This window comes from Carlito syrichta, unplaced genomic scaffold, assembly GCF_000164805.1.
Source record: "Carlito syrichta isolate Samal-C Ts95f unplaced genomic scaffold, Tarsius_syrichta-2.0.1 Scaffold311868, whole genome shotgun sequence".
Taxonomy (NCBI): Eukaryota; Metazoa; Chordata; class Mammalia; order Primates; family Tarsiidae; genus Carlito; species Carlito syrichta.
In genome coordinates this window covers 2,031-11,944 of record NW_007255964.1, presented here as the reverse complement: position 1 = coordinate 11,944, position 9,914 = coordinate 2,031, and the positions used below count along the sequence as shown (strand labels likewise).

The 9,914-nt window shown below is 51.5% G+C and overlaps 1 protein-coding gene across 1 annotated transcript in view; it reads left to right on the top strand.

Moving 5' to 3' along the window:
- PRR12 (proline rich 12) overlaps nucleotides 1-9,909 on the top strand; it is a gene marked incomplete at its 3' end in the record, with an annotated part of 27,716 nt that extends 17,807 nt beyond the window's left edge. Inside the window, 3 exon segments of the mRNA XM_021718157.1 lie at nucleotides 8,393-8,509; nucleotides 8,720-8,853; nucleotides 9,843-9,909. Of these exon segments, the coding sequence (XP_021573832.1) occupies nucleotides 8,393-8,509; nucleotides 8,720-8,853; nucleotides 9,843-9,909 (318 nt within the window).
- Between the last annotated feature and the right edge of the window lie 5 nt (nucleotides 9,910-9,914).

Below are 9,914 nucleotides of genomic sequence, written 5' to 3'. Positions count from 1 at the left end.
TACAGGCGTGTGCTACCACGCCCAGCTAATTTTTTTAATTTATTGTAGAGATGAGGTCTCACCAAGTTGCCTAGGCGGGTCTCGAACCCGCGGGCTCAGGTGATTCGCTCATCTTGGCCTCCCAAAGTGCGGGATTACAGGCTGAGCCACCGATCCTGGCCTGATTTTTTTCATTTATTGTAGAGATGAGGTCTCACCAAGTTACCTAGGCTGGTCTCGAACCTGCGGGCTCAGGCAATCCACTAACCTCAGCCTCCCAAAGTACGGGATTACAGGCTGAGCCACCGATCCCGGCCTGATTTTTTTCATTTATTGTAGAGATGAGGTCTCACCAAGTTACCTAGGCTGGTCTCGAACCTGCGGGCTCAGGCAATCCATTCACCTTAGCCTCCCAAAGTGCGGGATTACAGGCTGAGCCACCGAACTCGGCTAATCACTTTTTATTGTAGAGATTACTAATCCTATTTTACAGGGAAGGAAATTGAGGCTCAGACCATTAAAGTCCTTTCTACTAAGGATTACTATCCCCATTTCTCAGGAAAGGAGACTGAGTTTCAGGGAGGTGAAGTACCCTTCTCAGGCTTTCCCAGCTCCAGATCCACACCCAGCTTTGCCACCCCCCAGAAGCCCATATTTTTAGCCCCAGACTCATCCCTGGGCCATGTATGTTCCAGTTACACGTTGGCAGTGATGGCAGTCAGTGCTGCTGGGTACCTAGCACTGAGTTGGATGAACAGGGCTCTGGGGTGGGGACCTTAAACATCCCATTTTACAGATGGGGAAATTCCCGTTCAGCGAGAGGGAGTCAGTCAGCTGGCCAGTGCCAACCAGGGATTGGAGCCAAGGCCATTTGACACCACCTCCCAGCTGCCACAGGGCAGGGGAAGGGGCCAGGCGAGGACTCACATGCTTAAAATACAACTCGAGTGTGAGTTATAATGGGGAACACACAGCGCTGAGCCTGAGCTTGAGTCCCTCCTGACCTCGGGGACTCATTTGTGGGCCCAGACACAAGGCAGGCTGGCCCTGGTTAAGAGCGCAGCTTTGATTTAATCTGACTGGTTTGGATCTCAGTCACTTCTGAGCTGAGCTTGTATCAAAACTTCCCAAGCCTCAGTTTCCTCAACTGTGAAATGGGGCTTATCACAGTAGCATGTCCATATACAATACTCTGAGGACTCAGATGATGTGGTATTTGCAGCTTTGCAGGCTTCATATGGTTTCTGCCACACATTCTTCGTTGTTGTTGGTTTTGGTTTTTTATACCATCCTTTGAAAAGTAGAAACTATTCTTAGCTCAAAGATCCTACAAAAACAACCCATAGGCAATTTTTTATTCCAGAACAACAGCAATCCAATAGAAATATCACCTGGAGGCCAGGCCCCATGGCTCACACGTATATCCCAGCACTTTGGGAGACAGAGGTGAGAGGATTGCCTGAACTCAGGGATTCAAGACCAGCCTGGGCAACTTAGTGAGACCTTGTCTCTACAATAAATCAAAAAATTAGAGGGCGTGGTGGTGCGCACCTGTCATTCCAATTACTTGGGAGGCTGAAGTGGAGGGGTTGCCTGAGCCTAGTAGATCGAGGCTGTGGTAGCCATGACCGTGCCACTGCCCTCCAGCCTGAATGACAGAGTGAGATTCTGACTCAAAAAAAAAAAAAGAAATATCATCTGAGCCATATATGTCATTTTAAACTTTTTCATGTCCACATTTATGAAATGTAAACAGACAAATGAAATTAGTCACAGTGCCGGGCTCCGTAGCTCAGCCTGTAATCCCGCGCCTTTGGGAGGCTGAGGTGAGTGGATTGCATGAGCCCGCGGGTTCGAGACCCGCCTGGGCAACTTGGCGAGACCTCATGTCTACAATAAATAAGAAAAAATAGCCGGGCGTGGTAGTGCATGCTTGTTGTTCCAGCTACTTGGAAGGCTGAGGCAGAAGGATTGCCGGAGCACAACAGGTCAAGGCTGCGGTGGCCAGGAGTGCGCCACTGCATTCCAGTCTGGGCGACAGAGTGAGACTCCAACTCAAAAAAAAAAAGAAATTAGTCACAGTATTTTAGATAACTGAAGATTTCTCAAATATTATTTCAACATGTAATTGATATAGAACATTTATTTATTTACTTATTTATTTTCGAGTTGGAGTCTCACTCTGTCGCCTAGACTGGAGTGCAGTGGCCGCTCCCGGCCACCGCAGCCTCGACCTGCTGGGCTCCGGCGATCCTTCCGCCTCAGCCTTCCAAGTAGCTGGAACTACAGGCGCGCGCTACCACGCCCGGCTCATTTTTGATTTATTGTAGAGATGAGGTCTTGTCAAGTTGCTCAGGCGGGTCTCAAACCCACGGGCTCAGGCAATCACTCACCTCAGCCTCCCAAAGGTGCAGGATTACAGGCTGAGCCTGGCTCTGTTTTAATATTATTAAATGGCCAGTGTGGTGGTACCTGTATCCTCACCACTTTGGGAGGCTGAGGTGGGAGGATTGCTCGAGGCCCGCAGTTCGAGACCAGCCTGGGCAACACAGCGAGAACCCCATCTCTACATAAAATAAAAAAATTAGCTGGGCATGATGGCCATATGCCTGTAGTCCCAACTACTTAGGAGGCTGAGGCGAGAGGATCACTTGAGCCCAGACATTCAAGGCTATGGTAAGCTGCACTCCAGCATGAGTGACAGAACCAGACTCCATCTCTTAATAATAATAATATTAAGTGTAGTATTTTTTTTTTTAGTTGGAGTCTCACTCTCGCCCAGACTGGAGTGCAGTGGCACGCTCCCGGCCACCGCAGCCTTGATCTGCTGGGCTCCAACGATGCTTCCACCTCAGCCTTCCAAGTAGCTGGAACTACAGGCGCATGCTACCATGCCCGGCTAATTTTTCTTATTTATTGTAGAGATGAGGTCTCACCAAGTTGCCTAGGTGGGTCTCGAACCCGCGGGTTCAGGCAATTCATTCACTTTGGCCTCCCAAAGCACGGGATTGCAGGCTGAGCCACTGAGCCTGGCCTAAATGTGGTATTATTAAGATGGAACGTTAAGATGTTTCATGAGCTGGGTGCAGTGTCTCATGCCTGTAATCCCAGCATTTTGGGAAACAGATGTGAAAGGATTGCCTGAGTCCAGGATTTTGAGATAAGCCTGGGCAACTTGATCAGAGCTCATCTCTACAATAAATAAAAATATTAGCTGGACATTGGACATGGGGTGCATCTATAGTCCCAGCTACTCAGTAGGCTGAGACCGAAGGATCCTGTGTCTATTTCATACTCATAGAACATATTGATGGGATCAGCACCTTTCAGGCATTCAGCTGTGTGTGGAGGGGCTGTCGAATTGGACAGTGCAGGGCCAGTGCTTCCCCATTTGCAAAAGGGAATGATATTAACTCCCAGTTCGTGGTATCATCATAAGGATTAAGCAGGATGTTTACTCTAAGCATGTAAGAGTCTACTATATGGAGGAGAATATGGAGGTTTGATCCAGGCAGAGGAAGCAGCCTGTGCAAAGGCCCTGTGGTGAGGGAAAGCATGGTGTGTTTACAGTATGCAGGGATGCAAGGCATTGAGTGACTGGACATTGAACGCTGAGGTTGGAAAGGTGAGCAGAGGACAGAGAATGTCTGACTTTGGATGTCGGGGTAAGATGGATGTGTGCTATTGAAGACATTAGGCTCTGTGCACTGCTAGGGCTGTTGGCCCACAGGGAGGTGACTGGGGAGGTGATTAGGCCTGAACAGCACTCTATCAACAGCCTCTATCCTGTGACTGACTCCCTTGTGTGTGTGTGTCTCACTCTGTTGTCTAGGCTGGAGTGTAGTAGCACAATCATGGCTCACTGTAGCCTCAGTCATGGCTCACTGTGGGCTCAGACAATCCTTCCACCTCAGCTTCCCGAGTAGCTAGGACTATAGGCTAATTTTTTCATTTTTTGTAGAGATGAAATCTCACTTTGTTGCTCAGGCTGGTCTTAAACTCCTGGGCTCAAGTGATCCTCCCATCTCGGCCTCCCAAATTGCTGGGATTATAGGCAAGTCCCCATGCCCAGCCTGAGTCCCCATTAGTTTCTCATTAATACCACACCTGGGTGTTTCTAGCACCCAGGCTTACAACCTTGCACCTTGTCACAGTTCAAATTCAGGAGAGAATCTGATTGATTCTGCTTAGCATGTAGGGCAAGATGGGATCAATGACTTGCCTGTTGGTTGGCTGCTGCCCAGGTCGGATCTCTCCAATCAGCTGTGGCTTCCATTGTGGGTGGGGCAACTTTCCTAGTAATTGGTAGTGGGTGTGGTCAGCAATATGATTGACATGAGGAGAGGCAGGAAGGGCAGGGCTTGAGATCTCACTGATCCTGATTGGGGGAATGGGCAAGGATGATGCCAGGGGTCAGGCCTGATGACTGGAAATGGGGTGGGGATTCTGGGAGGAAACATGGTCTGGGGGGGAAGATGCCAAACCCAGTTGGAATGTGTGAGCCAGAGGGGCCTGACATAGGTAGAGAGTCTGCAGATAAGGAGTGGGAGGGGACAGAAAACCGGTGGTCTCCCCAGCTGGAGGAGATGCTTTGATGGCTTTCTCAAAGGCTTTTGAGAATTAGAACTAGGAGTATCATATCCATATTGAGAGGGAAAAGACACCCCTGGTGGGGGGATCCTCATGTGCAAAGTCTAGGGCTTATCTGCTGAGCTTTAAGGGGTCTGTATGGCCTGCAGGGCAGGGTGCAGGAGAAGGGAGAGGAAACCGAGGCAGAGTCTCTGTGTCAGGCTAAGGAGTCTGCATTTGTGGCCGTGGAAGGTTTTGCTTAGGGATTTGTGTTCTGACATAGACTTTTCTATCCGTGGCCTCTGACCTGGCCCCTGGGATCACTGAGAGGGAGGACTGATAGCCATGTAGTAGCTTGGAAAAAAGAACTGAGGGTCACAGCACCTACATCCATGTCTTATCCTGCCTTCCCCTTACCTTGTAGGAGACATCAACCAAGACCCCTTCTCGGTCTCATTTTCATCAGGTCATAGTAACTACTTGTTTGTGCTCCCCTGGTTCATACAACAGTCGTGAAAGAAATCATGGGTGTGAAAGCAGTTTGTCCAAAACAAGAGTAGATAACCAGTACATGGCATGCAGGCCCCAGAGTTCCTGCTGATGCCTGTAGTAGACATCGCTAATCGATCCTAGCACTTGATACTGCTGAGCGTGTAGTTTAAGGCAGCTGTGACTGATCAATGAGTTATCACCTAAATCCTGTTGATAACTTGACTATGGATCTTTGTATACAGGGACTGCCCCTGTCACTTCTGCGTTGTTACAAGACCCAGTACACGTTTCTCACTGTTTGCTTTTTTGGGGGGGGAGGGGTTGGGGTCTCACTCTGTCACCAGGCTGGAGTGCAGTGGCACGTTCACGGCTACCACAGCCTCAGCCTGCTGGGTTCTGGAGATCCTTTTTTTTTTTGAGTTGGAGTCTCACTCTGTCACCCAGACTGGAGTGCAGTGGCCGCTCCCGGCCACCGCAGCCTCGACCTGTTGGGCTCCAGCAATCCTTCCGCCTCAGCCTTCCAAGTAACTGGAACTACAGGCACGCGCTACCACACCCGTCTAATTTTTTTATTTATTGTAGAGATGAGGTCTCGCCTGCCCAGGCAGGTCTCGAACCCTGCGGGCTCAACCTCCCAAAGGCATGGGATCACAGGCTGAGCCACCGAGCCCGGCATGGCTAATTTTTTATTTATTGTAGAGATGAGGTCTCGCCAAGTGGCCCAGGCGGGTCACGAACCTGCAGGCTCAGGCAATCCACTCACCTCTGCCTCCCAAAGGCGCAGGATTACAGGCTGAGCCACTGGGCCCGGCTTGGAGATCCTTTTGTCTCAGCATTCCAAGTAGCTGGAACTACAGGCGTACACCACCATGCCTGGCTAATTTTTTAAAATTTATTGTAGAGACTAGATCTCACCATGTTATCCAAGCTGGCCTTGAACCTATAGGCTCAGGCAGTCCTCTTACCTCCACCTCCCAAAGTGGCGGGATTACAGGTATGAGCCACTGCACCCAGTGTTCTCACTGTTTTTATTCTTTACTTATCTGTACCTGCCAGTTGCTCTTGTCTGGACTGGTCCCTCTTTTTTTTTTTTATTCTTTTTTTCTTGAGTTGGAGTCTCACTCTGTCACCTAGACTGGAGTGCAGTGGCACGCTCCCAGCCACCACAGCCTCCACTTGCTGGGCTCCGGCAATCCTTCCGCCTCAGCCTTCCAAGTAGCTGGAACTACAGGCGCGTGCTACCATGCCTGGCTAATTTTTGATTTATTGTAGAGATGAGGTCTCGCCAAGTTGCCCAGGTGGGTCTTGAATCTGTAAGCTCAGGCAATCCACTCATCTCGGCCTCCCAAAGTGCTGGAATTGCAGGCTGAGCCACCGAACCCGGCCTTTTTTTTTTTTCTTGAAATGGAGTCTCACTCTGTTGCCCAGGCTGGAGTACAGTGGCACACTGCTCATGGCCACTGCAGTCTCAACCTGCTGGGCTCGGGTGAGCCTTCCACTTTAGCCTTCCAAGTAGCTGGAACTACAGATGTGTGCCACCATGCCCGGCTAATTTTTTGATTTATTGTAGAGATGAGGTCTCACCAAGTTGCCCGGGCTGGTCTCAAACCCATGGACTCAGGCAGGCCTCTCACCTCGGCCTCCCAAAGTACTGTGAATACAGGCTTGAGCCACTGCACCCGACCTGGACTGGCCCCTCTTAAAGACAGTTCCTTCCAGGGACTCTGGCATCTTTCACCTCTTCCAAGAAGCATTCTTGGATTCAGTTTGAATCGAGGTCATGTCTCTGGTCTTCCACAGTGTCCAGGGAATTGGCATCAGGACATTTATTATGTGTACTATTAATTTTTATATCCGTGTCTGGCTCTTATACTGTTCCTTCACTCCCCAAGGTCAGATACTGAGTCTGACTCACCTCCGTTGGCTCCCAGTACCCAGCTGGGGCATGCATAGATGGCGGGGATCTCTGAGTGTGTTGGGGTAGCAGGAGTGGGTAACCCTTCTATCACTGTGTCTTCCCCACTGTGGATATACTGATGAAATGGTCTCAGGTAACCTGTCACCTGCCTCTCGGCGCGAGCCACAGACTCACCCTATTTTGTTTATTTGCTCATCTGGTTGCCTCTGATAAAGGCCCCAGAAAAAGGCTTCGTCGGTCTTCGAGCCTTCAGGCTGCCCAGAAAACCAAAGACTGGGTGGCTTATATGCAACAGAAATTTCTCTCTCACAGCTCTGGAAGCAGGAAAGTCCAGGTTGCCAGCAGATTCAGCGTATGGTGAAGGGCTGTTTCCTGGTTCATACAAGGCACCTTCTGACTGTGTCCTCGTTCAGTGGAAGGGGCAAAGCAGCCCTCTGGGACCTTATTCATTTATTCTGAGTCGGGCTCTCACTCTGTCGCCCAGGCTGGAATGCAGTGGCACAATCACCGCTCACCACATTCTCGATCGACCTCTTGGTCTCAGGCGATCCTCCCACCTAAGCCTTCCCAGTAGATGAGACTACAGGCTCATGCCACCACACCTGGCTGATTTTTAAATTTTTTTTTTCTTTTGAGTCGGAATCTCACTCTGTCACCCAGGCTAGAGTACAGTGGCACACTCACGGCCAGAGCAGCCTCGACCTGCTGGGCTCAAGCTATCCTTCCACCTCAGCCTTCCAAGTAGCTGGAACTTCAGGCGTGTGCTAGATTTTTAAATTTTTTTTAGAGATAGAGTCTCGCTCTGTTGCCTAGGCTAGTCTCGAACTCCTGGGCTCAAATGATCCTCCCACTTTGGTCTCCCAGTGTGCTGGGATTACAAGCATGAGCCACTGTACCTAGCCTGGGGGCCTCTTTGATAAGGGCACTAACCCCATTCTTGAGGGCTCCATCTTCATGACCAGATCACCCCCCGAAGGCCTCATCTCCTGACACCATCACTCTGAGGGTTGGATTTTGCCATAGGAATTTGGGGGGGTACACAAACATTGAGATGACAGCAGTGGGTCTGGCTCACCACAGCCCCCATGTTCAGCACATGGTGGGTGCTCAAGCGTCATCCTTATCCTGCCTGTGTCACGTAAGAAGCTTTAGACCATCACAGCATAAAGTGATCATGACTAAAACCCTGTAGCAGAAAACAAGCAGTAGAGTGATCAAGGACATTGGGTGGGCCGGAGACCAGGGGATAGGGCTGGGCTCCAGCTGTACCCAGGGCTGAGCACATCATGGGGCCAGAAGATACGTGTTAGTGGATGGCTGAGGCTTGTTGATGACAATGCCTTTTCTCTAAGGGGATGAGGGGTGGGAAAATGGGGGATAAGGTGCTGGAATAGGGGCTGACCCCTCTGGCCTCACCTTGCCCCTCCTCCCCAGCTGGCATTGCAGACGGGACGAGAGCCCCCACCCATCTGGCGCGTCCAGAAGGCTCTACTGCAGAAGTTCACCCCGGAGATTAAGGACGGCCAGAGGCAGTTCTGCGCCACCAGTAACGTGAGTCTACAAAGGGGACAGAGGACTTGGGGGCCCCAGGGAGGGGTGTCTAGGAGCCAGGGTTCCCCTCATGCGTGGCTCTGACTCACTTTTGCTCTCAGGTGCAGCTGGAAGGGGGTCCCGTCCAGGCAGGGTGGGCGACGTGGGTGTGGGACTGCCTGGCTGGGAGCCTGAAGGATGTCCCTCCTCATTGCCTCTTTTCCTCTGTAGTATTTGGGGTATTTTGGGGATGCAAAAAATCGGTACCAGCGCCTCTATGTAAAGTTCCTGGAAAATGTCAACAAGAAGGATTACGTGAGGGTCTGTGCTCGGAAACCCTGGCACCGGCCCCCAGTGCCAGTCAGGTACCTACCCTGGGGGACAGGTGCAGACAGGGCCACAGGATGGGGATGGTGCGTGTGAGAGAGGGGGAAGTGGGGTTGGGGGTGGGGACGTAGAGGTGGGGGCTGAGACCTGGGGAGGGAAACAGACCCAAAGAGAGGGGACAGAGACCCACAGAGATGGAGACAGAGATCCAGAGAGAGGGGGACAGAGACCCACCGGGAGGGAGACAGAGACCCAGAGAGAGAGAGACAGAGACCTGGAGAGAGGGACAGAGAGATCCAAAGAGAGGAGGACACAGAGGCCCAGAGAGAGACAAACTCAAAGAGATGGGGGAAACAGAGACCCAGAGAGAGAGAGAGAGAGAGAGAGAGAGAGAGACTCAGAGATAAACCCCAAAAGATGGGGACACAGACCCAGAGTGTTGGGGACAGAGACCCAGGGGGAGGGGGACAGAGACCCAGAGAGAGGGACAGAGACCCAGAGAGAGGAGGACAGAGGCACAGAGAGATGGGGACAAGCCGGTCTCGGTGGCTCAGCCTGTAATCCCGCGCCTTGGGAGGCTGAGGTGAGTGGATTGCCTGAGCCCGTGGGTTCGAGACCTGCCTGAGCAACTTGGCGAGACCTCATCTCTACAATAAATCAAAAAATTAGCCGGGTGTGGTAGCGCACGCCTGTACTTCCAGCTACTTGGAAGGCTGAGGCGGAAGATCACTGGAGCCCAGCACGTCAAGGCTGTGGTGGCTGGCAGTGGCTACTGCACTCCAGTCTGGGTGACAGAGTGAGACTCCAACTCAAAACAAACAAGCAAACAAACAGAGAGATGGGGACAGAGACCCAGAAAGAGGGGATAGAGACTCAGGGAGAGAGGCAGACAGACCCAGAGAAAAGAGGAAACAGAGCGTCAGGGAAGTTATGTATGTGCTTAGCTCACTGAGCACAGATACCCAAAGAGGAGGATTTGAGTTTCTTGGGGGCTGCCGACTGCATTCCCTTCTCTGTTCCCTTCCAGACGCTCTGGGCAGGCCAAGAACCCCACATCTGCCGGGGGCAGCTCTGCACCTCCCCCTAAGACCCCAGCACC